At 49.8% G+C, this 26,781-nt stretch overlaps 1 protein-coding gene across 1 annotated transcript; it reads left to right on the top strand.

Moving 5' to 3' along the window:
• Positions 1 to 1,098: 1,098 nt before the first annotated feature.
• GPAA1 (glycosylphosphatidylinositol anchor attachment 1) lies at positions 1,099 to 22,146 on the top strand. The gene is made up of 13 exons (XM_073555055.1): positions 1,099 to 1,223; positions 10,995 to 11,084; positions 12,320 to 12,499; positions 14,777 to 14,888; positions 14,965 to 15,112; positions 16,164 to 16,265; positions 16,882 to 17,078; positions 17,459 to 17,655; positions 17,947 to 18,100; positions 19,063 to 19,134; positions 19,226 to 19,422; positions 21,012 to 21,182; positions 21,479 to 22,146. Exons 2-13 carry the CDS (start codon positions 11,011 to 11,013, stop codon positions 21,720 to 21,722), a joined length of 1,848 nt encoding a protein of 615 aa, XP_073411156.1. The 5' UTR covers positions 1,099 to 1,223; positions 10,995 to 11,010; the 3' UTR covers positions 21,723 to 22,146.
• The last annotated feature ends 4,635 nt before the right edge of the window (positions 22,147 to 26,781 follow it).

Here is a 26,781-nt window from a genome sequence, read left to right as displayed (position 1 = left end):
ACGTCGCTGTTATTATGGGGGCACTGTGGACGTCGCTGTTATTATGGGGGCACTGTGGACGTCGCTGTTATTATGGAGGCACTGTGGACGTCGCTGTTATTATGGGGGCACTGTGGACGTCGCTCTTATTATGGGGGCACTGTGGACGTCGCTCTTATTATGGGGGCACTGTGGACGTCGCTCTTATTATGGGGGCACTGTGGACGTCGCTCTTATTATGGGGGCACTGTGGACGTCGCTCTTATTATGGGGGCACTGTGGACGTCGCTCTTATTATGGGGGCACTGTGGACGTCGCTGTTATTATGGGGGCACTGTGGACGTCGCTGTTATTATGGGGGCACTGTGGACGTCGCTCTTATTATAGGGGCACTGTGGACGTCGCTGTTATTATGGGGGCACTGTGGACGTCGCTGTTATTATGGGGGCACTGTGGACGTCGCTCTTATTATGGGGGCACTGTGGACGTCGCTCTTATTATGGGGGCACTGTGGACGTCGCTGTTATTATGGGGGCACTGTGGACGTCGCTCTTATTATGGGGGCACTGTGGACGTCGCTGTTATTATGGGGGCACTGTGGACGTCGCTGTTATTATGGGGGCACTGTGGACGTCGCTCTTATTATGGGGGCACTGTGGACGTCGCTCTTATTATGGGGGCACTGTGGACGTCGCTGTTATTATGGGGGCACTGTGGACGTCGCTGTTATTATGGGGGCACTGTGGACGTCGCTCTTATTATAGGGGCACTGTGGACGTCGCTGTTATTATGGGGGCACTGTGGACGTCGCTCTTATTATGGGGGCACTGTGGACGTCGCTCTTATTATGGGGGCACTGTGGACGTCGCTGTTATTATGGGGGCACTGTGGACGTCGCTCTTATTATGGGGGCACTGTGGACGTCGCTGTTATTATGGGGGCACTGTGGACGTCGCTGTTATTATGGGGGCACTGTGGACGTCGCTCTTATTATGGGGGCACTGTGGACGTCGCTGTTATTATGGGGGCACTGTGGACGTCGCTGTTATTATAGGGGCACACGCTGGCGGTATTTCCCTCTATATGTTGAGACTGTCGGTGCAGTTCCTCTCTGTGTCGGTAGGTGTCGCTGTCTCCTCTAATCAGTTTCCATGGTCACCACTTGTGGCCGCTCTGTCTTCTTTTTCTTCCTGGTCTCTATGATGCGGAAATCTCTGCAGTGACAGCAGCTGCACACGGAGGAGGTGAGGGGGTGACGGGGTCTGTGTGATGTGTGCACGATACACGGTGACCGGGACAGTGATGTCTGCGAGTCAGAGAGAGACAGCTGTGTGATGACATTAGTGATGGCTCCCATCGTCCGTACATTATAGTGTCTCCCCCTCGGGCCCCCCCTGTACATTATAGTGTCTCCCCCCTCATCCCCCCCTGTACATTATAGTGTCTCCCCCCTCAGCCCCCCCTGTACATTATAGTGTCTCCCCCTCAGCCCCCCCTGTACATTATAGTGTCTCCCCCTCAGCCCCCCCTGTACATTATAGTGTCTCCCCCTCAGCCCCCCCTGTACATTATAGTGTCTCCCCCTCAGCCCCCCCTGTACATTATAGTGTCTCCCCCTCAGCCCCCCCTGTACATTATAGTGTCTCCCCCTCATCCCCCCCTGTACATTATAGTGTCTCCCCCCTCAGCCCCCCCTGTACATTATAGTGTCTCCCCCTCAGCCCCCCCTGTACATTATAGTGTCTCCCCCTCAGCCCCCCCTGTACATTATAGTGTCTCCCCCTCAGCCCCCCCTGTACATTATAGTGTCTCCCCCTCAGCCCCCCCTGTACATTATAGTGTCTCCCCCTCATCCCCCCCTGTACATTATAGTGTCTCCCCCCTCATCCCCCCCTGTACATTATAGTGTCTCCCCCTCAGCCCCCCCTGTACATTATAGTGTCTCCCCCCTCATCCCCCCCTGTACATTATAGTGTCTCCCCCCTCAGCCCCCCATGTACATTATAGTGTCTCCCCCCTCATCCCCCCCTGTACATTATAGTGTCTCCCCCCTCATCCCCCCCTGTACATTATAGTGTCTCCCCCTCAGCCCCCCCTGTACATTATAGTGTCTCCCCCCTCATCCCCCCCTGTACATTATAGTGTCTCCCCCCTCAGCCCCCCCTGTACATTATAGTGTCTCCCCCTCAGCCCCCCATGTACATTATAGTGTCTCCCCCCTCAGCCCCCCATGTACATTATAGTGTCTCCCCCCTCAGCCCCCCCTGTACATTATAGTGTCTCCCCCTCAGCCCCCCCTGTACATTATAGTGTCTCCCCCTCAGCCCCCCCTGTACATTATAGTGTCTCCCCCTCAGCCCCCCCTGTACATTATAGTGTCTCCCCCTCATCCCCCCCTGTACATTATAGTGTCTCCCCCCTCATCCCCCCCTGTACATTATAGTGTCTCCCCCTCAGCCCCCCCTGTACATTATAGTGTCTCCCCCCTCATCCCCCCCTGTACATTATAGTGTCTCCCCCCTCAGCCCCCCATGTACATTATAGTGTCTCCCCCCTCATCCCCCCCTGTACATTATAGTGTCTCCCCCCTCATCCCCCCCTGTACATTATAGTGTCTCCCCCTCAGCCCCCCCTGTACATTATAGTGTCTCCCCCCTCATCCCCCCCTGTACATTATAGTGTCTCCCCCCTCATCCCCCCCTGTACATTATAGTGTCTCCCCCTCAGCCCCCCATGTACATTATAGTGTCTCCCCCCTCAGCCCCCCCTGTACATTATAGTGTCTCCCCCTCATCCCCCCCTGTACATTATAGTGTCTCCCCCCTCATCCCCCCCTGTACATTATAGTGTCTCCCCCCTCAGCCCCCCATGTACATTATAGTGTCTCCCCCCTCATCCCCCCCTGTACATTATAGTGTCTCCCCCCTCAGCCCCCCCTGTACATTATAGTGTCTCCCCCTCAGCCCCCCCTGTACATTATAGTGTCTCCCCCTCAGCCCCCCCTGTACATTATAGTGTCTCCCCCTCAGCCCCCCCTGTACATTATAGTGTCTCCCCCTCAGCCCCCCCTGTACATTATAGTGTCTCCCCCTCAGCCCCCCCTGTACATTATAGTGTCTCCCCCTCATCCCCCCCTGTACATTATAGTGTCTCCCCCCTCAGCCCCCCCTGTACATTATAGTGTCTCCCCCTCAGCCCCCCCTGTACATTATAGTGTCTCCCCCTCAGCCCCCCCTGTACATTATAGTGTCTCCCCCTCAGCCCCCCCTGTACATTATAGTGTCTCCCCCTCAGCCCCCCCTGTACATTATAGTGTCTCCCCCTCATCCCCCCCTGTACATTATAGTGTCTCCCCCCTCATCCCCCCCTGTACATTATAGTGTCTCCCCCTCAGCCCCCCCTGTACATTATAGTGTCTCCCCCCTCATCCCCCCCTGTACATTATAGTGTCTCCCCCCTCAGCCCCCCATGTACATTATAGTGTCTCCCCCCTCATCCCCCCCTGTACATTATAGTGTCTCCCCCCTCATCCCCCCCTGTACATTATAGTGTCTCCCCCTCAGCCCCCCCTGTACATTATAGTGTCTCCCCCCTCATCCCCCCCTGTACATTATAGTGTCTCCCCCCTCAGCCCCCCCTGTACATTATAGTGTCTCCCCCTCAGCCCCCCATGTACATTATAGTGTCTCCCCCCTCAGCCCCCCATGTACATTATAGTGTCTCCCCCCTCAGCCCCCCCTGTACATTATAGTGTCTCCCCCTCAGCCCCCCCTGTACATTATAGTGTCTCCCCCTCAGCCCCCCCTGTACATTATAGTGTCTCCCCCTCAGCCCCCCCTGTACATTATAGTGTCTCCCCCTCATCCCCCCCTGTACATTATAGTGTCTCCCCCCTCATCCCCCCCTGTACATTATAGTGTCTCCCCCTCAGCCCCCCCTGTACATTATAGTGTCTCCCCCCTCATCCCCCCCTGTACATTATAGTGTCTCCCCCCTCAGCCCCCCATGTACATTATAGTGTCTCCCCCCTCATCCCCCCCTGTACATTATAGTGTCTCCCCCCTCATCCCCCCCTGTACATTATAGTGTCTCCCCCTCAGCCCCCCCTGTACATTATAGTGTCTCCCCCCTCATCCCCCCCTGTACATTATAGTGTCTCCCCCCTCATCCCCCCCTGTACATTATAGTGTCTCCCCCTCAGCCCCCCATGTACATTATAGTGTCTCCCCCCTCAGCCCCCCCTGTACATTATAGTGTCTCCCCCTCATCCCCCCCTGTACATTATAGTGTCTCCCCCCTCATCCCCCCCTGTACATTATAGTGTCTCCCCCCTCAGCCCCCCATGTACATTATAGTGTCTCCCCCCTCAGCCCCCCCTGTACATTATAGTGTCTCCCCCCTCATCCCCCCCTGTACATTATAGTGTCTCCCCCCTCAGCCCCCCATGTACATTATAGTGTCTCCCCCTCAGCCCCCCCCTGTACATTATAGTGTCTCCCCCCTCAGCCCCCCCTGTACATTATAGTGTCTCCCCCCTCATCCCCCCCTGTACATTATAGTGTCTCCCCCCTCATCCCCCCCTGTACATTATAGTGTCTCCCCCCTCATCCCCCCCTGTACATTATAGTGTCTCCCCCCTCATCCCCCCCTGTACATTATAGTGTCTCCCCCCTCATCCCCCCCTGTACATTATAGTGTCTCCCCCCTCAGCCCCCCTGTACATTAGTGTCTCCCCCCTCAGCCCCCCCTGTACATTATAGTGTCTCCTCCTCAGCCCCCTGTACATTATAGTGTCTCCCCCTCAGCCCCCCCTGTACATTATAGTGTCTCCCCCCTCAGCCCCCCCTGTACATTATAGTGTCTCCCCCCTCAGCCCCCCCTGTACATTATAGTGTCTCCCCCTCAGCCCCCCCTGTACATTATAGTGTCTCCCCCTCAGCCCCCCCTGTACATTATAGTGTCTCCCCCTCAGCCCCCCCTGTACATTATAGTGTCTCCCCCCTCAGCCCCCCCTGTACATTATAGTGTCTCCCCCTCAGCCCCCTGTACATTATAGTGTCTCCCCCTCGGGCCCCCCCTGTACATTATAGTGTCTCCCCCCTCAGCCCCCCCTGTACATTATAGTGTCTCCCCCTCAGCCCCCCCTGTACATTATAGTGTCTCCCCCTCAGCCCCCCCTGTACATTATAGTGTCTCCCCCTCAGCCCCCCCTGTACATTATAGTGTCTCCCCCTCAGCCCCCCCTGTACATTATAGTGTCTCCCCCTCAGCCCCCCCTGTACACTACCCCACACTGAGCTGTCTGTATTCTGTGTCGGCCCTCCGTTGCCCCAGGCAGTTTTATCACTCCCCCAGCTGTAATATCCGGCGTCTCCTGACTCCAGCACGCTGGGTGTTATAGTGTGCAGCCTCCACACTGGTGTATTGTTCTCTTATTCCTCCCAGCTGTAATATCCGGCGTCTCCTATCGGCGGCGAATTTTGGCTCATCTTTCATCGTTTTTAAGAAATCTCAAGATGGAAGAGGCCAGGAGCCATTTGGTGAGCTGCATTTCTTGCTACATGTTCACAGATTTACCAGTGGAAAAGCCAAACTTCACATGCCACAAATGCAAGCTTGTGTCCCTGTTGGAGGAAAAGTTGCAAAATCTCGAAGAGAGGTTAGCTACGTTGAAGATCATTAAGGAAGGTGAAGAGTTCTTGGACAGAGCAGAATTATCTCTTCATGTTACAGAAAGAGAAGAAATTCGAAGTGCACCTGAAGAAACAGAGGAATGGAGACATGTGACCCAGAGAAGCAGGAGGATCAGGAGGCAGTCAGCACCCATACTGCTCAGGAACCAGTACCAGGCTCTCACGCAGGAAAACGATGAAGAAATACATCAGGATAAGACTTTGCCAAAAAACAGCAACCTTGTACGCCTTCAGAGTCCTCCTGGATGGAGAAAGAAAAATGTTGTGAAGAAGAAACGGAGAGTGGTGGTCATGGGGGATTCCCTGCTGAGAGGAACAGAGGCCGCTATCTGCAGACCGGATATAACTTCAAGAGAAATGTGCTGTCTTCCAGGTGCAAAAATTAAAGATGTGTCTGACAGGATATCAGGACTCTTCAGACCTACAGATGACTACCCATTCCTGCTACTACATGTGGGGACAAATGACACCGCAAGAAACGACCTGGAAACCATCTGCAGAGACTTTGAAGACTTAGGCAAGAAAGTGAAAGAACTGGGAGCGCAGGTGGTCTTCTCTTCCATCCTCCCAGTGGATGGCCATGGAACAAGGAGGTGGAATAAGATTCTGCAGGTGAACAACTGGCTACGTCGATGGTGCCGTCAGCAACGATTTGGATTTATAGATCACGGAGTGAACTACTTATACGATGGACTACTTGCTAGAGATGGGGTGCACCTTACGAAGACTGGAAAGCATGTATTTGGAAGTCGCCTTGCTACACTTGTAAGGAGAGCTTTAAACTAGAACAACATGGGAAGGGAAGCAAAAGACCAGAAAAAGCCACACACCTGACAAATGCTATTGAGAACTCTGCTATTAGAAGTGGAAAGGAAGAACAAAGACGAAAGAATCTAATCAATAAAAATATTGGAGAAAGAGAAACCAATCACAAACTAAAATGTTTCTATACTAATGCACAAAGCATGGGCAACAAACAAGGAGAATTGGAACTACTAACACAGGAAAAGAAATATGATGTCATTGGAATCACTGAAACTTGGTGGGACGATACACATGATTGGAATACAAGACTAGAAGGATACAACTTATTTGCAAGAAACAGACTTGATAAACGAGGAGGGGGTGTCGCATTGTATGTTAGAAACGCGTATATCTGCACAGAGATTGAAGCTTCAGAGACGGGGAGTCCTGTGGAAACTGTTTGGGTAAGAATACAAGGACAGAACAATGGAAAGGACACCATTGTAGGCATTTACTACAGGCCGCCTGTGCAAGCTGAAGATATGGATGAACTCTTTATGCATCAAATGGCCAAGTTCTCCAAAAAATATGACATAGTTGTCATGGGAGATTTCAACTATCCAGACATTTGTTGGGAATCTCTCTCAGGCAAAACTAACAGGTCAAGGAAATTCTTATCCTCTCTTGCTGACAACTTTATCTTCCAAAAGGTAAGGGAGAAAACAAGGGGAACTGCTACCTTGGATCTAATCCTTATAAACAGGGAGGAAATGGTTGAGGAGGTAAAAGTGGCTGGGACCCTAGGAGGTAGCGACCATGCTATTTTAGAATTTTGGATAACTAGAGGCGGAAGACCTGTGAAGACTCAGACATCAAGGTTAGATTTCAGAAAGGCAGATTTTAAGGGATTCAGAAAGAGAATTGGAGGGATCCAATGGCTGGATATCCTTAAAGACAAAAATGTCCAGGAAGGATGGGAAATCTTGAAAAATGAAATTCTCAAAGCACAGTTGTTAACAATTCCGAAAAGAGGGAAGAATAGGAAGCATTTGAGGAAACCAGGATGGATGAACACAGAACTTAAGCACATGCTAAAAAGGAAGAAAAAAATGTTTATAAAATGGAAGGAGGGAGGCATATCTAAAGAAGAATATAATGCGGTCTGCAGAACCTGCAGAGCACAAATCAGATTAGCTAAAGCTGAAAATGAATTGAGGCTTGCAAGAGATGTCAAAAGCAATAATAAAGGATTTTGGGGATATGTCAAAAGTAAAAGAAAAGTCAAAGATGCTATAGGATTTTTACAGGATGAAAATGATGAAATGGTAAGACAGGATGTTGAGAAGGCTGAACTTTAAATTCCTATTTTGCATCTGTTTTCTCTCAGTAAGGAAATGTAACATCAACTGTTATTCACTGTCCTATTAAGGGAATAGAAGAATCCAGGATATCTATAAACAGAAAGATAGTGAGGAAACACTTAGCTAACCTAAATGAATTCAAGTCTCCAGGTCCAGATGAATTACACCCCAGAGTACTGAAGGAGATAGCAGAAGAAATTTTTGAACCCCTCTCCATAATCTTTGAAAATTCTTGGAGAACAGGAGAAGTGCCAGAAGACTGGAGAAGAGCAAATGTTGTTCCTATCTTCAAAAAGGGGAAGAAGGTGGACCCAAGCAACTATAGGCCGGTGAGTCTGACTTCTATACCAGGAAAGATCTTTGAACAAATTATTAAACAACATGTATGTCAATACCTGGATAAGAATGAAGTGATTAAACAGAGTCAGCATGGGTTTGTAACTAATAAGTCATGTCAGACTAACTTAATTTCCTTCTATGACGGTATCACTGATTGGGTGGATCAAGGAAATGCTGTAGATATAGTATATCTTGACTTCAGCAAAGCATTTGACAAAGTCTCTCATACAATCCTTATTGAAAAAATGACTAAGTATGGAATGGACAAGGCAACTGTTAGGTGGATTCATAACTGGCTTAGTGATCGGACCCAAAGAGTGGTCATAAATGGCTGCACATCCAGTTGGAAGAATGTCTCAAGTGGGGTACCACAGGGCTCTGTCCTGGGCCCTGTATTGTTCAACATCTTTATCAACGATTTAGATGAAGGAATTGAGGGTAAACTGATTAAATTTGCTGATGACACAAAGCTAGGAGGGATAGCTAATACTAGAGAAGAGAGAGAGAGGATTCAAAAAGATTTAAATAAACTGGAGAAGTGGGCAGCAACTAACACAATGGTTTTTAACAGGGAGAAATGCAAAGTACTACATCTGGGCAATAAAAATGAAAAAAGCAAATATAGAATGGGAGGAATAGGGCTAAGTGACAGCACATGTGAAAAATACTTGGGTATACTAATAGATCACAGACTGAATATGAGTCAACAGTGTGATGCAGCAGCAAAAAAGGCAAATGCAATTCTAGGATGTATTAACAGAAGCATACAGTCTAGATCACGTGAAGTCATTATTTCCCTCTACTCCTCTTTGGTCAGACCTCACCTGGAATATTGTGTCCAGTTTTGGGCACCACATTTTAAAAAAGACATCAACAAACTGGAGCAAGTTCAGAAAAGAGCGACCAGAATGGTGACCGGTCTGGAAACCCTGTCTTATGAGGAAAGGTTGCAGGATTTGGGAATGTTTAGTTTGCAAAAGAGAAGACTGAGAGGAGACTTAATAGCTGTCTACAAATATCTAAAGGGCTGTCACATTGTAGAAGGATCAACTTTATTCTCATTTGCACAAGGAAAGACTAGAAGCAATGGGATGAAACTGAATGGGAGGAGACACAGATTAGATATTAGAAAAAACTTTTTGACAGTTCGAGTGATCAATGAGTGGAACAGGCTGCCACAAGAAGTGGTGAGTTCTCCTTCAATGGAAGTCTTCAAACAGAGGCTGGACAGACATCTGACTGGGATGATTTAGCGAATCCTGCTTTGAGCAGGGGGTTGGACCAGATGGCCCAGGAGGTCCCTTCCAACTCTACGATTCTATGATTCTATGATTCCTGACTCCAGCACGCTGGGTGTTATAGTGTGCGGTCTCCACACTGGTGTATTATTCTCTTATTCCTCCCAGCTGTAATATCCTGTGTGTCTTGACTCCAGCACGCTGAGTGTTATAGTGTGCGGTCTCCACTCCGGTGTATTATTCTCTTATTCCTCCCAGCTGTAATATCCGGTGTCTCCTGACTCAGCACGCTGGGTGTTATAGTGTGCGGTCTCCACTCCGGTGTATTATTCTCCTATTCCTCCCAGCTGTAATATCTGGCGTCTCCTGACTCCAGCACGCTGAGTGTTATAGTGTGCGGTCTCCACTTCGGTGTATTATTCTCTTATTCCTCCCAGCTGTAATATCCGGTGTCTCCTGACTCCAGCACGCTGAGTGTTATAGTGTGTGGTCTCCACACTGGTGTATTATTCTCTTATTCCTCCCAGCTGTAATATCTGGCGTCTCCTGACTCCAGCACGCTGGGTGTTATAGTGTGCGGTCTCCACTCCGGTGTATTATTCTCCTATTCCTCCCAGCTGTAATATCCGGCGTCTCCTGACACTAGCACGCTGAGTGTTATAGTGTGCGGTCTCCACTCCGGTGTATTATTCTCCTATTCCTCCCAGCTGTAATATCCGGCGTCTCCTGACTCTAGCACGCTGAGTGTTATAGTGTGCGGTCTCCACACTGGTGTATTATTCTCTTATCCCTCCCAGCTGTAATATCCGGCGTCTCCTGACTCCAGCACGCTGGGTGTTATAGTGTGCGGTCTCCACTCCGGTGTATTATTCTCCTATTCCTCCCAGCTGTAATATCCGGCGTCTCCTGACTCTAGCACGCTGAGTGTTATAGTGTGCGGTCTCCACACTGGTGTATTATTCTCTTATCCCTCCCAGCTGTAATATCCGGCGTCTCCTGACTCCAGCACGCTGGGTGTTATAGTGTGCGGTCTCCACACCGGTGTATTATTCTCTTATCCCTCCCAGCTGTAATATCCGGCGTCTCCTAACTCCAGCACGCTGGGTGTTATAGTGTGCGGTCTCCACACTGGTGTATTATTCTCCAACGGGAAATGGGTGAAAAATGCTATGCAATCCTTATCCCAGCTAATTCAGTGACAATCCTGACGTGTTGTGCACCTGATCAGTAATTTTCCTTTGAGTCTTTGCAGTGCGTTTGTTTTTCTGCAGCATGCCAATTCTTTGTGCAAATTTTTGTTTTTTCACCTATTGACTTCAATTCAGTCCGTCAAATCCGCAGCAGAAGCGCAGGTGTAAAAATGTTTGTGGATTTGCTGAGTTTCTGTGCGCGTTTTTACAGACTTCCTGTGGTTTTTCCCACCCTGTCATCTGTGTAACAGCATGGGAAACACTGGCGAGGTGGTTCTGATCGGTGGTAACGTTACCACAGGTAAGATTGTTTCTGTCCCCGGCTGTGACACCAGGGTCTCCTGACTCCAGTACGCTGGGTGTTAAAACGTCCGGTTATAATGGTGCAGTCATTGTCCTCCTCTGGACTTATCGTTTCTCCGCTTCTTTCAGTTTTCTGTTTTATTACAGGGAGCAGACTGGCACCATGGGCATCCTCTCTGACCCGAATCGGCGACAGGCGCTAGCACGTCTCATCACACGGCTCAACTCCCCGCTCTGGTGAGTGTGCGAGAGCGAGAAACGCTGGGGGGGGGAGAGAGAGCGAGAAACGCTGGGGGGAGAGAGAGAGCGAGAAACGCTGGGGGGGAGAGAGAGAGCGAGAAACGCTGGGGGGGAGAGAGAGAGCGAGAAACGCTGGGGGGGAGAGAGAGAGAGCGAGAAACGCTGGGGGGGAGAGAGAGAGAGCGAGAAACGCTGGGGGGGAGAGAGAGAGAGCGAGAAACGCTGGGGGGGAGAGAGAGAGAGCGAGAAACGCTGGGGGGGAGAGAGAGAGAGCGAGAAACGCTGGGGGGGAGAGAGAGAGAGCGAGAAACGCTGGGGGGGAGAGAGAGAGCGAGAAACGCTGGGGGGGAGAGAGAGAGAGCGAGAAACGCTGGGGGGGAGAGAGAGAGAGCGAGAAACGCTGGGGGGGAGAGAGAGAGAGCGAGAAACGCTGGGGGGGAGAGAGAGAGAGCGAGAAACGCTGGGGGGGAGAGAGAGAGAGCGAGAAACGCTGGGGGGGAGAGAGAGAGAGCGAGAAACGCTGGGGGGGAGAGAGAGAGAGCGAGAAACGCTGGGGGGGAGAGAGAGAGAGCGAGAAACGCTGGGGGGGAGAGAGAGAGAGCGAGAAACGCTGGGGGGAGAGAGAGAGAGCGAGAAACGCTGGGGGGGAGAGAGAGAGAGCGAGAAACGCTGGGGGGGAGAGAGAGAGAGCGAGAAACGCTGGGGGGGAGAGAGAGAGCGAGAAACGCTGGGGGGGGGAGAGAGAGCGAGAAACGCTGGGGGGGAGAGAGAGAGAGCGAGAAACGCTGGGGGGAGAGAGAGAGAGCGAGAAACGCTGGGGGGAGAGAGAGAGAGCGAGAAACGCTGGGGGGAGAGAGAGAGAGCGAGAAACGCTGGGGGGGAGAGAGAGAGAGCGAGAAACGCTGGGGGGGAGAGAGAGAGAGCGAGAAACGCTGGGGGGGAGAGAGAGAGAGCGAGAAACGCTGGGGGGGAGAGAGAGAGAGCGAGAAACGCTGGGGGGGAGAGAGAGAGAGCGAGAAACGCTGGGGGGGAGAGAGAGAGAGCGAGAAACGCTGGGGGGGAGAGAGAGAGAGCGAGAAACGCTGGGGGGGGGAGAGAGAGAGCGAGAAACGCTGGGGGGGAGAGAGAGAGGGAACAAGCTCTTTCTATAATGGTCTTTCGGGGGGCCTCCTTCTATGAAGGGTCCTCGTTATATCAGGGGTCACTCATAACTCTGTGTTTTCCCCCCCCAGCATCATCAGCTACCTGATCGGGGTCGGCTGGTTCCTGGGTTTGGCTTTCCAGCCGTTCACGCTGCGCTCTTACATATCAGAGAACTCCATGGGCTCCACCATGGTGGACGAGAAGTTCGTGTACGGGGAGAAGGCGCTGTCCTACGCCCGAGAATTCTCCGCACACAAGAAGTCAGCCGGGTGAGTGACCAGATCCTCTGCTGACAGCACACAGGTCACCACATCAGAACTGCGCCCACAGCACACACCCAACATCCTGCTACGACTTTTAGACCAGAGTGTGGACTGGGGGTGGGGGCGGGATCAGAGTGTGGACTGGGGGTGGGGGCGGGATCAGAGTGTGGACTGGGGGTGGGGGCGGGATCAGAGTGTGGACTGGGGGTGGGGGCGGGATCAGAGTGTGGACTGGGGGTGGGGGCGGGATCAGAGTGTGGACTGGGGGTGGGGGCGGGATCAGAGTGTGGACTGGGGGTGGGGGCGGGATCAGAGTGTGGACTGGGGGTGGGGGCGGGATCAGAGTGTGGACTGGGGGTGGGGGCGGGATCAGAGTGTGGACTGGGGGTGGGGGCGGGATCAGAGTGTGGACTGGGGGTGGGGGCGGGATCAGAGTGTGGACTGGGGGTGGGGGCGGGATCAGAGTGTGGACTGGGGGTGGGGGCGGGATCAGAGTGTGGACTGGGGTGGGGGCGGGATCAGAGTGTGGACTGGGGGCGGGATCAGAGTGTGGACTGGGGGCGGCATCAGAGTGTGGACTGGGGGCGGGGGCGGGATCAGAGTGTGGACTGGGGGTGGGGGCGGCATCAGAGTGTGGACTGGGGGTGGGGGCGGCATCAGAGTGTGGACTGGGGGTGGGGGCGGCATCAGAGTGTGGACTGGGGGTGGGGGCGGCATCAGAGTGTGGACTGGGGGTGGGGGCGGCATCAGAGTGTGGACTGGGGGTGGGGGCGGCATCAGAGTGTGGACTGGGGGTGGGGGCGGCATCAGAGTGTGGACTGGGGGTGGGGGCGGCATCAGAGTGTGGACTGGGGGTGGGGGCGGCATCAGAGTGTGGACTGGGGGTGGGGGCGGCATCAGAGTGTGGACTGGGGGTGGGGGCGGCATCAGAGTGTGGACTGGGGGTGGGGGCGGCATCAGAGTGTGGACTGGGGGTGGGGGCGGCATCAGAGTGTGGACTGGGGGTGGGGGCGGCATCAGAGTGTGGACTGGGGGTGGGGGCGGCATCAGAGTGTGGACTGGGGGTGGGGGCGGCATCAGAGTGTGGACTGGGGGTGGGGGCGGCATCAGAGTGTGGACTGGGGGTGGGGGCGGCATCAGAGTGTGGACTGGGGGTGGGGGCGGCATCAGAGTGTGGACTGGGGGTGGGGGCGGCATCAGAGTGTGGACTGGGGGTGGGGGCGGCATCAGAGTGTGGACTGGGGGTGGGGGCGGCATCAGAGTGTGGACTGGGGGTGGGGGCGGCATCAGAGTGTGGACTGGGGGTGGGGGCGGCATCAGAGTGTGGACTGGGGGTGGGGGCGGCATCAGAGTGTGGACTGGGGGTGGGGGCGGCATCAGAGTGTGGACTGGGGGTGGGGGCGGCATCAGAGTGTGGACTGGGGGTGGGGGCGGCATCAGAGTGTGGACTGGGGGTGGGGGCGGCATCAGAGTGTGGACTGGGGGTGGGGGCGGCATCAGAGTGTGGACTGGGGGTGGGGGCGGCATCAGAGTGTGGACTGGGGGTGGGGGCGGCATCAGAGTGTGGACTGGGGGTGGGGGCGGCATCAGAGTGTGGACTGGGGGTGGGGGCGGCATCAGAGTGTGGACTGGGGGTGGGGGCGGCATCAGAGTGTGGACTGGGGGTGGGGGCGGCATCAGAGTGTGGACTGGGGGTGGGGGCGGCATCAGAGTGTGGACTGGGGGTGGGGGCGGCATCAGAGTGTGGACTGGGGGTGGGGGCGGCATCAGAGTGTGGACTGGGGGTGGGGGCGGCATCAGAGTGTGGACTGGGGGTGGGGGCGGCATCAGAGTGTGGACTGGGGGTGGGGGCGGCATCAGAGTGTGGACCGGGGGTGGGGGCGGCATCAGAGTGTGGACCGGGGGTGGGGCTCAAAGTGTGTGGGCTGGAGGGGGAGAAATCAGAGTGTGGGTGGGGGGTGGATTAGAGTGTGTGGACTGGGGAGGAGAGATCAGAGCGTGGGTGGGAGCAGAGCATGGACCGGGGGAGATCAGGGTGGACTCCCATCCTGGCTGTTTACAGAAAATACATAATTTAATATTCTCTGCTATAAATCTGTTCACTGTTTTCAATATCTGTGCTTGCTGACATTCACATCTGAGGGTTTGTTAGTCATATCCTGTCCCCCTGGGCTGCAATCCAGGCTGTTACCTGCACTGACACATTGTAACAAACCATTGGTGCAGGAGGCGATCAGTGCTTGGAGCAGGGTGACGGCTAACGCTCGTCTGCTTTCTTCGCAGGGGTTCTCCCGTCGCCTGGCTGGAGAGGACGATGCGCGGGATCGGGCTGGAGGTTTACACCCAGAGCTTTGTCCGGAACCTACCGTTTCCTGACGAGTCCACGGAGCGCTACGTATGTGTATGCGGGGGGGGATACGGCTGTGGCCGGAGGGGACGGCGCCTGTAATAACCTTGCATTCTGTTGTCAGATGGTGAAAGGCACCAACGTGTACGGCATCCTGCGGGCCCCCCGCGCCGCCAGTACCGAGTCCCTGGTGCTCAGCGTCCCCTGCAGCGAGGGCCAGAACAACAACCAGGCGGTGGGGCTGCTGCTGGCGCTGGCCTCCTACTTCCGAGGTGAGACCACAGGAGAGGAGCTGCGTTATAGTGCCTGTACATGGCAACCCTGGGGGTCCTCTGAGACCCCTGATCAATCACAGAGGTACCCCAACTTTTCTAATTTTATTATGCGGCTCTTATAATTCATAGACCATTTTTTGAGACTCTTAACCTTATTGTTCTGTCCATGGAGCCACGTGAGAGTTCGCAGTCTGAGCTCTGAGCTGATGTTATTAGTCCAGTTTTGGGTACATGATCACTTTTTTGCATTTTTGGGAGTGGGGCGGCGGCTGCTGAATTTCTGCACTTTGGCCTTTTGCCTTCATGAATGTTTTAAAAACTTTATGGCGTTCACTTCAGAAGTTCTATTTGTAAATGTCGTATTGTAAAAGTTGTTTTTATTTTGTAGTCGCTGCATAGTGTTTCTGTTTGGTGGGGGTCCCGGTCCTGAGGCCCCCCCCACCAATCGCTCAAAATTCCATTCTGCGCACACCTTTCATGTAGAAGCTGCGCTAACGGCTGTGTAAGGACCCGACACTTCCTAATGAGCCCATGCAGGCGCTGCACACTTCAGAGCGTTGCTTTGACCTATCGGTGAGGGTCTCGGGACCCGCACCCCCTCTGATCAGAGACACAATGCAACACTGGTCACAAATAGTACACTTTTCCATAACGACAGGGAAACTTTACGCCCTGACTCGGCCTTTACCCCTTTGGTACACCATTTAGCCCCTGTGGAGCGCTCGTCATCCCCGCCGACTTGCTCCTTGACTGCTCTGTATGTCCTGGAGCGTGAAGGGGTTAATTTTCCCACAGGTTCTGATTTTTAGGTCGGAGCCGTAAAAAGCGATAGATTAGATGGAAGTCGCCTCTGAGAAGTAACGGAGCTTCACATCTGTAAAATCCATGGCACCTCCTAGTGTCAGATTATCAGATATTCCGGATTATTGGACAGTCACCAGTACATTAGATTCTCTGGAGTCCTACGGCAGGATCAGCGGTCTGCACGGTATGTGAGGGGCCACGAACGGTAAATGGTAACACGCTGTCTGGTCCCGTGTACTCGCAGGTCAGATCTACTGGGCGAAGGACATCATCTTCCTAGTGAACGAGCACGACCTGATCGGCATGGAGGCCTGGCTGGAGGGCTACCACGACGTCAACGTGACCGGTACGAGAGCCCCAATCTCTTCGCCGGAGATTTTACCCAATTGTCACGAATTCTCAGCTGCGACTGGTGTCTCGTCTGGATGGATTTTTTTCTTTTTAGCCAGAATGTTTCCATTCACTGACAACACTGAGATCTGAAAGTGAGAAATGATTGCAAAGAACATTTATATCGTAGAAAGTTGCAGAACTTTTTCTCATTGATTTAAGTTTTATCTCTTCTTATAAACCCGGAGAAGAAGCCGCCTCGCCACGATAACCTCTGATCCCGCGATATTATGGGGGTGGGCGTCCTGATCCATTCCTATGTTATTTATTATGGACCCGCAGCAATCAGCCGATCATTCCTTGTGTATTGTTTCCGCTTATATCTGGCTGGCTGGGTCTTGTAGTGCTGCAGGTCCACATGTAAATGCTGAATTACCCTTCATGTATGAGGAGCTGTCGTGTACCGGGCTTATTAGCAATATTGGAACCGAGCCTCTATCTAGAGCAGGGGCGCCCGTCTGGCAGTGTGAATGCCCCTCTAGTGCTGGGTGGGCTCCCTGCATTCTTCTGATGTCTGCCGCCATCTAGTGGCTGTCCTGAGTATTGCACTGTGTGTTCTCTGCACCTTACAGACATAGAGTCGTCGGTGATGATGGGACGAGCAGGAGCCATCCAGGCCGCCTTGTCCCTAGAGATCAGCAGCGACGTCATCACCAGCTTTGATGTGGTCGTGGAAGGGCTGAACGGGCAGCTGCCCAACCTGGATATGGTCAACCTGTTCCTAGCGTTCTGCCAGAAGAACCAGCTGCTGTGCACCATACAGGGCAAGGTGAGGCCCAGAGAGGCCGCTGCTGCCCCCGTCAGCTTTACAGTGTCAGATGTAGATGTAGCTCTACTTTCTAGGCATCATTAACTTACACATACAACACGGCCCACCCCCTCTCGGCGTATGGGTATAGTGCGGCCCACCCCCTCTCGGCGTATGGGTATAGTGCGGCCCACCCCCTCTCGGCGTATGCGTATAGTGCGGCCCACCCCCTCTCGGCGTATGGGTATAGTGCGGCCCACCCCCTCTCGGCGTATGGGTATAGTGCGGCCCACCCCCTCTCGGCGTATGGGTATAGTGCGGCCCACCCCCTCCTGGCGTATGGGTGGAGCGCGGCGCTCCTTTTCCTCCTGCTGACACCGCTTCCTTCTCTCATTGATCAGCTGCAGCGCAGTGACTACGACACCTTCCCCGGATACCTGCACAACCTGCACACAATGCTGCTCATGGTCCTGAAGCAAGGCTCCGGCCGACCTCAGGGAGACCACGGACTCTTCCTCCGCTACCACATCGAAGCCATCACGCTGCGCGGCATCAACAGCTTCCGCCAGTACAAATATGAGATGGTCACCATCGGAGAGTAAGTAACGGACAGTCCTGTAAGGTCCTGGTACTGCACACGGGGGGTCAGTAACACCACACATCTAGTACTGCACATGGTGGATTCAGTAATGTCACGCTTCTAGTATTGCACACGGGGGGGTCAGTAACATCACACTTCTAGGACTGCACCCGGGAGGGGGGGGGGGGGGGTGAGTCAGTAACGACACGCTCCTAGTACTGCTGCGGTGACTGTGCACTCCATCAAGCATCCACTAGGGGAAGCCGAACAACCCTTTACCTGACCTGTTTCCTTTCTTTTTATTCCCAGGACTATTGAAGGGATGTTCCGCAAACTGAATAACCTGTCGGAGCGGCTGCACCAGTCCTACTTCTTCTACCTGCTTCCTTCCCTCACCAGATTTGTGTCTATCGGGATTTACATGCCGGCCATCGGCTTCATAATCCTCATCCTCATCCTCCGAATATCCTAAACTGCAATGCCGTGTGTACAGTAATGGTTGGTTTATTTCCTGCTCTTAGAGCTCTGACGCTGAGCTCGGACATTACCAGGGCGATGGCTGCACTCACTGAATCTTTCCTGATATACGTCATTCTTGTCCTTGAACAGAAAAGTGCAATGATAATTAGCCACCACTAGAGGGAGCTGGTGTACTCGCATGTATACAGCATTGACTTCCATGGAAATTGTACACATTAGTATGTAGATGGCGCCCCCCCCCCCCCTTAGTGGTAAAGATGGCAAGAAAATGAAAAAAAAATCAAAGTGAAAAAGAAAACAATCGATGAAAAGGAAAAATATCCAGCACCAATGTCTAACAGCTGCAACTGGAGCCAGCTCCGATCGCTTCTGTTTTACGCATTTAGATCAATCACTCACCGCAACATTTATATGGTTCCTTTGCTGGTACACATCGACCTCCATCAAAACAGGGTACTGATGAGTTGTAATGGCAGCCGGGGCCAACGGTAGGCTCACATCGTCTCCATATTTGTCACCTACCTGAGACCATTAATGTTCCCTATATTCTGCAGCACTGGGATATTGCAGCATATAGTATAAATAGTCTCCGGTACAAAAAAAATAGTGAAAATTAATTGAAATATATATTTAAAGAATATGTAAAATAAAACATTTGCTTTACCCCTTAATTTTCCCAATTCAAAAGTAATAGAATTTTTGTTTATCGTCAGTTTTATACCTGTGGAGCCGCCATTTAACAAACCAGACCCGCAACATTATGCAGGTTTTATCCAAATTTACATCATGTACTTCTCTCCAATGGATCCTGAGTTATCATCCTCCAGTCACATCCAGAGCTTGTAAGGAACCATCAGAACTGTGAATGCAGCTTTGGTTGTGACTGGAGTATTAGTTTTCCTGTAGGGATTTAATCTGTTCAATGATCCTTGACTTTGTCCTCACGCTCTGGATTTGTGGATTAAGCTGAGCCGGACAGAGACGACGAGCGAGGACGGAGCTGGAGATAGTGACGCGGTTCGTATATATCCCCCATCCCTATGATATTCCTGGGGGGCCGCTCATCCCCCAGCGCGGACTGATCGTCTGTGTCGCTTGTGTTTTGTAGGCGGGCAGACCCGGCATCCTGCAGCTGGCGACCCCCATCGTGATCTGCCACGCCACGGGCCTCAGCCTGTACTACATGCCGGTGCTGAGCCAGGAGATGGCCACTGACCACTTCCCAGTGTCGGAGTCCGAGGCGGTGGTGCTGATCGCCATCGCTATATACGTGGCAGGATTGGCGCTGCCCCATAACACGCACAGGTACGAGGCCGGATTTGCACGTGTCTGAGGGAGCGTCCATCTGTGGGACGGGACAGGTAGATAAGGCACAAGATGTTTGCAGCATCTGAAGCTGAAATCTGTCAGAAAAACTGATCGATGTTTGAGGCCTGAACGCGATCAAGATCTCTGCTCGCTGGTGAGGAATGGAAGCGATCCGGCTCAAAACACATCCCGTCCCCCTGTCCTGCTCGCTGTAGAGCCGGGGTCAGGTCGCAGTGCAGGCCTGCGTGTTTCCATTTACAAAAAGCAAGCAGTGAGCTCGCAAATGGTGAGAAAGCCGGCAAAAAGTTTATTAGAAAGTTGCAAAACTTTTTCTTACATTAATACAATTGAACGTGTCGACATTTGGGCTGTGGGATAAACTGTCTGATGCCTCCTGTAGGTGGGTGCCCTGCAATTATGTTCTGGGGCTTTTTAACCCTTTGGTGCTCCGTCCAGGTCCCAATGTACAGAGCAGGTGTTATGTACTGTATTTGGTTTGACGGGTCCGGAAACGTCTGAACTTAAAGGAATAGTCCCATCTCCAAGATCCTACTTCATTATGTATTAATGTAGTAATAATAATAATATTAGCAAATACCTCCAATTAGAAATGTAGTATAGTTTTTCTGATTAGCTATGTAGCTTTCCCCATGTGCAGGGCATTGTAATAGCTTAGGGTATCCATGGTTACCGCCACTAAGAGCTAACTGTCACTATATGAGTGGTGGTAACCATGGATACCTAACCTACTACAATCCCCTGCACATGGAATAAGCGACTTTGCTCATAAGAAGAACTATACTACTTTTCTAATTGGAGGTATTTGCTAATTTTATTATTATAACACCTACTACATATAGGGATGGACTCTTGGAGATGGGAATACCCCTTTAAAGAATTATTCATCTCACATAGAGATCTTCGAAAAAAATTGTTCATCGCACAAAAAATAGGATAAATAGCAATAAAAATATAAATATATATAATTATGTGAGCGCTATGGCGACTGAAGCAACTTTTTAGTTCTTTCAATAGATTTTTTTATACATATTTTTCAAAATCCTAAAAACCATCAATATCACGATCTCAGAACGATTTTACTACACAAGCGAGTCCCGAGCCGCAATAGTAGAACTTAATTTCTGGGTAGGGGGGAGGTTGGTGATCCCAGGCCACAGAGGCGCTAATGGAGAAGGGGAGTTATGGCTCTTGGGAACCACGGACATTTGGAATCGCCCTCAATATTACCAATAAAAATTAAAAAAGTTAAAATAATATAATATTCAGTATAGCTTCATCCAGAAAAGTCTGATCTATACAAATCTCAAATTAACACTACAGAAAAAAATCAACAACATTGTGATAATTGCCATTTTTAGTTGTTACCGATTTTCGCATTTTCAGTCCATTATATGGTAAATGGGGTCTCTCTAAACTACAACTCATTTCGCAATAAACCAGCCCCCGATACGGCTGTGGAAGATTGCATCGTGGGAAGAGTTTAATGAGTCGGACTCGTAGGAGATGCTGAAGACTTTGTCTTCATCTGGTGACCGACAAATGTACAACATGCCTCTGTCCCGCAGGGTCCTGACGGGGGCCGGCTCGGACCAAGGCTGGATGATGCTGAAGCTCATCTCCCTCCTGTATCTGGCCGTCCAGCTGGGCTGTATCGCCGTCATTAACTTCTCCCTGGGGTTCATCCTGGCCGTCACTATTGTGCCAGTGGCCGCCATCGTCCAGCCCGTCGGACCCAAGTAAGTGCTTGCTGCAAATAATAAATCTCCAAATGACTTATCTTGTCCTGATCTAATTGCACCCAGAGCTGCATTCATACATCTGCTGTTCTCCTGGTATTACCTGAGCCTGCACATCCTTATTTTTTGCTTCCTGTACACTGTTAGAGCTGCAGCACTGAAATCTGCTGTAAGCTTATAAAAAAGGCAAATGGCAGAATTGTGAGTGCAGCTCTGGAGGTGTCTGGGGTAGGAGACTTCTGAGCCGCTTCAGATTGACAGCTTTTTTTTCCTGGTCTTGTCTGTTCTGTTTCCAGGCTCCTTTACGCCGGACTGCTGGTCCTGGTCACGCCGGCCACCACTCTTCTGGGCAGCATCTTCCTGTACCGGGAGCTGATCGAGTACCCAGTGACTCTCCTAGAATGCTGGCAGATCTTCCTCCAGGCAATCGCGGGGGGCATGCTGGACCACTACCTCTACGGATCACTACTTTTCCCTTTCATTTCCTTCTTTGTGTACCCCTGCTGGCTACAACTGTGGAACGTGGTTTTCTGGAAATAATGCCGGATTTGGTTTTTAGTTCTCCCTAAGAAATGGCTCTGAGAGTGGACGTAAAGGGCATTCTGAGCGAGACAGACCCATCTGTAGGCAGTGATGTGGTCTGGTGGTGGCAGCTTTGGGTCAGGCAGGAGCAATCTGGAGAAACTGGAAGTATTTGTTGCAAGTTCTTGATAAGTGATGGATCCCTCATATGATGCATGAGACATTTTACTGACTACTGGACTTTTTTTTTTCCTATATGGGAATAAGTTCCAAACTTTCTACTATAACCCAGCTTCAGGAACATGGCTCCCAAGTGATATGATGCAATGATGACACAGCTGTGGATAAAAGCTCTTCAGGAGCAGCAGGTTTTACCGCAAGAGTGAAACTCAGACAACTCCTAATAAATGTGACATAATAATAAAAAGATGAATAAATGTAAGATTTTTTTTTAAAGAGTTGTAATGTTATGTACAAGACTATTAACTACTATAATACTGCCCCTATGTACAAGAATATAACTACTATAATACTGCCCCTATGTACAAGAATATAACTACTATAATACTGCTCCAATGTACAAGAATATAACTACTATAATACTGCTCCTATGTACAAGAATATAACTACTATAATACTGCCCCTATGTACAAGACTATTAACTACTATAATACTGCCCCTATGTACAAGAATATAACTACTATAATACTGCCCCAATATACAAGAATATGACTACTATAATACTGCCCCTATATACAAGAATATAACTACTATAATACTGCCCCTATGTACAAGAATATAACTACTATAATACTGCTCCCTATGTACAAGAATATAACTGCTATAATACTGCCCATATGTACAAGAATATAACTACTATAACACTGCCCCTATGTACAAGAATATAACTACTATAATACTGCTCCCTATGTACAAGAATATAACTACTATAATACTGCTCCCTATGTACAAGAATATAACTGCTATAATACTGCCCCTATGTACAAGAATATAACTACTATAACACTGCCCCTATGTACAAGAATATAACTACTATAATACTGCTCCCTATGTACAAGAATATAACTGCTATAATACTGCCCCTATGTACAAGAATATAACTACTATAATACTGCTCCTACGTGCAAGACTATTAACTACTATAATACTGCCCCTATGTACAAGGATATAACTGCTATAATACTGCCCCTATATACAAGAATATAACTACTATAACACTGCCCCTATGTACAAGAATATAACTACTATAATACTGCTCCCTATGTACAAGAATATAACTACTATAATACTGCTCCTATGTACAAGAATATAACTACTATAATATTGTCCCTATGTACAAGAATATAACTGCTATAATACTGCCCCTATGTACAAGAATATAACTACTATAATACTGCTCCTATGTGCAAGACTATTAACTACTATAATACTGCCCCTATGTACAAGGATATAACTACTATAATACTGCCCCTATGTACAAGAATATAACTACTATAATACTGCCCCTATGTACAAGAATATAACTACTATAATACTGCCCCTATGTACAAGACTATTAACTACTATAATACTGCCCCTATGTACAAGAATATAACTACTATAATACTGCCCCTATATACAAGAATATAACTACTATAATACTGCCCCTATGTACAAGAATATAACTACTATAATACTGCCCCTATGTACAAGGATATAACTGCTATAATACTGCCCCTATATACAAGAATATAACTACTATAACACTGCCCCTATGTACAAGAATATAACTACTATAATACTGCTCCCTATGTACAAGAATATAACTACTATAATATTGTCCCTATGTACAAGAATATAACTGCTATAATACTGCCCCTATGTACAAGAATATAACTACTATAACACTGCCCCTATGTACAAGAATATAACTACTATAATACTGCTCCCTATGTACAAGAATATAACTACTATAATACTGCTCCTATGTACAAGAATATAACTACTATAATATTGTCCCTATGTACAAGAATATAACTGCTATAATACTGCCCCTATGTACAAGAATATAACTACTATAATACTGCTCCTATGTGCAAGACTATTAACTACTATAATACTGCCCCTATGTACAAGGATATAACTACTATAATACTGCCCCTATGTACAAGAATATAACTACTATAATACTGCCCCTATGTACAAGAATATAACTACTATAATACTGCCCCTATGTACAAGACTATTAACTACTATAATACTGCCCCTATGTACAAGGATATAACTACTATAATACTGCCCCTATATACAAGAATATAACTACTATAATACTGCCCCTATGTACAAGAATATAACTACTATAATACTGCCCCTATGTACAAGAATATAACTACTATAATACTGCCCCCTATGTACAAGAATATAACTACTATAATACTGCCCCCTATGTACAAGAATATAACTACTATAATACTGCTCCTATGTACAAGAATATAACTACTATAATATTGTCCCTATGTACAAGAATATAACTACTATAATACTGCCCCTATGTACAAGAATATAACTACTATAATATTGTCCCTATGTACAAGACTATTAACTACTATAATACTGCTCCTATGTACAAGAATATAACTACTACAATACTGCTTCTAAATTAGTTTTTCTAAAAATATTGCGAAAGCACAAAAACAACCATCCATGATGCAGGGTGAAGGAGGCTGGTTAGTTGCTTTGAGTTTTGGACTGAGTCTTGTTCTTTTATTGTTTGACAGCCCCAGAATATAGTAAACTATAAATGTTATTACGGAAAATGTTCCAGACTCTCAACAATGACTTGTAGGCAGCGATTGTAATCAATAGACCCTGGAGGGAATTGTGAATCCAAAATAACTGTGTGCCGCACGTCACTGTTTTCTCAGTGACAGGAAGCTGCTAATCTATATTTCCTGTTTGTGCCGTAAACACGAATTGCCAACAATAGGCACGTGTACCCTCCGCTTCCAAAGAAATCAGACTATACTGTATATCGGAGCGGTTTCAAATGCTGTTCAGATTTCTCATCCCAGATATGCAATGAATATGACCCATGCTTCCTTGCTAAATATCTCGAAAACTGGTCTTGTATTTCAGTACCAAGGGCTCAATTCATCACTGCTTTTGACAGATTTTTGGCGAGGATACCTCTTAATTAGTGATTTTCCAAATTGGCTTTCTGGTTTTTACGTTAATGTGTCTTTTTCTCCTTCGCTTCATTGGGGGACACAGGTACTGTGGGTGTATGCTACTGCAGCCTGGAGGCTGACACTAAGTGGAAAAAAAGAGGTTAGCTCCTCCTCCGCCATATACACCCTCGCCCCGATTGCGGGCGGAAATCCGTTCATGCTTAGTGTCCGTTGGAGGCACACGTCTGTTTTTCTCCAGACTTTTATTTTTTTCCCTATGAAGATGAGACAGGGGCGACGGACCCTATTGAAAGGGTCCAATCTCCCCAAACCAACAACGGGCGAGCACGTGCGAGTGTCTCCTCCACGTATCCACTCCCGCAACGTGGGACACGTCTGGTCTTTTTTCCCAGATTTTTTTCTTTTTACTTTCCATGAAGATGAGACAGGGGCAATGGACCTGTCAGAGACAACGCACTGAACTTGCTCACTGAGCCAGTGCGCGTGCCCTGAGTAAAGCGAAAGCGTGCTCAAAGCTACCTGTGGAGCGGGCAGCAACTGAATAGATGCGTACTTCAGAGCCGCAGGACCTGAAGCACGTGACTGCTAGAGGCGTGGCCTAAACTCCATAGAGCTAGGAGCTGCAAGACAATTCCTAGCAGAGTAACTGCGAGACAAAGTTAGCAAGGGGCATAGACAGGGAGAATAGTCAGGACGTAGCCAATGAGTCACACACAGAGATAGCTGCAAGGCACCAGAGGGGCGAGCAGAGAGTAGTCAGGTCACAGGCAATGAGTCATACACAGATAGCTGCAAGGTACAAGAGGGGTGAGCAGAGAGTAGTCAGGTCACAGGCAATGAGTCATACACAGATAATAACGCAGTACAAAAACAACAGGCAAACTCACAACGGGAAACAGAGCCGGGTCAGAACCATATAAACAAGCTATAGCAACAAACAGGCACACGGGGGTCAGCACACTAGGCCAAAGGCAAAAGTATAACTGGCAGGGATTGAAGCTACCCAGAGGTTTATGAAGCTCTCCCAGAACCAGAAAGAGGCCACAATCATTAACCCCAAGTGTGCAGGTCAAAACCTGCACAGAGCTCCAGACATTAACCTCCGGTGTGCAGCTCAAAAACCTGCACTGGGATCATGACAGTACCCCCCTCTCAACGGGGGGCCTCTGGAACCCCAGGCTTCCCCGGGTACTTGGCATGGAACGCCTGAACCAGGCGATCTGCATGTACCGAACGAGCAGGGACCCATGAGCGCTCTTCTGGTCCATATCCCTTCCAGTGGACCAGGTACTGTAAAGAGCGGCGCACCCGCCGAGAGTCCACAATATGTCCGACCTCATACTCCAATTGACCCTCCACCAGCACTGGAGGAACAACAGTCTCAGAGTTCTCTTTGACAGATCCTGCTGGTTTCAACAGAGACTTATAGAACACATTAGATATTTTTAAGGAGGCGGGGAGACGCAACCTATATGCCACAGGGTTGACCATCTCCATAATCTCGTACGGACCAATGAACTTTGGTCCCAACTTAACTGATGGGACCTTTAAGTTGATGTTACGCGTGGAGAGCCAAACCTCTCCCACCTGAAACATGTCTCCCGAGGCTCTCTTTTTGTCCGCAAAATATTTGTATCTCCCCTGGGCCCGAGAGATATTACGCCGGACTTCAGCCCAGAGGTTTTTTAACCGTTGAACGGACCCCTCTGCTCCTGGACAACCGGAATCCACCCGAGAAAACTCCCCAAAATGCGGATTAAAGCCATAGTTAATCAGGAATGGGGACATGTTGGTGGACTGACTCACCCGATTGTTAAAAGCGAATTCAACGGTAATGCATCACACCAATCCTCCTGTCTGGCGGAGGTCAGACACCTGAGAATTTGTTC

The sequence above is a fragment of the Dendrobates tinctorius genome, unplaced genomic scaffold, assembly GCF_039654945.1.
Source record: "Dendrobates tinctorius isolate UK_male_01 unplaced genomic scaffold, ASM3965494v1 ptg000215l, whole genome shotgun sequence".
In the NCBI taxonomy this organism is placed as follows: domain Eukaryota; kingdom Metazoa; phylum Chordata; class Amphibia; order Anura; family Dendrobatidae; genus Dendrobates; species Dendrobates tinctorius.
The sequence above is the reverse complement of the archived record's forward strand: the minus strand, read 5'-3'. Positions and strand labels throughout refer to the sequence as shown.

Bases quoted from the DNA above. Each gene is read 5' to 3' on its own strand.
- GPAA1 (XM_073555055.1), top strand. From the start codon at position 11,011: ATGGGCATCCTCTCTGACCCGAATCGGCGACAGGCGCTAGCACGTCTC. The intron at 12,500-14,776 runs GTGAGTGACCAG...CTTTCTTCGCAG, and splicing joins GCACACAAGAAGTCAGCCGG to GGGTTCTCCCGTCGCCTGGC. The intron at 16,266-16,881 runs GTACGAGAGCCC...TGCACCTTACAG, and splicing joins CCACGACGTCAACGTGACCG to ACATAGAGTCGTCGGTGATG.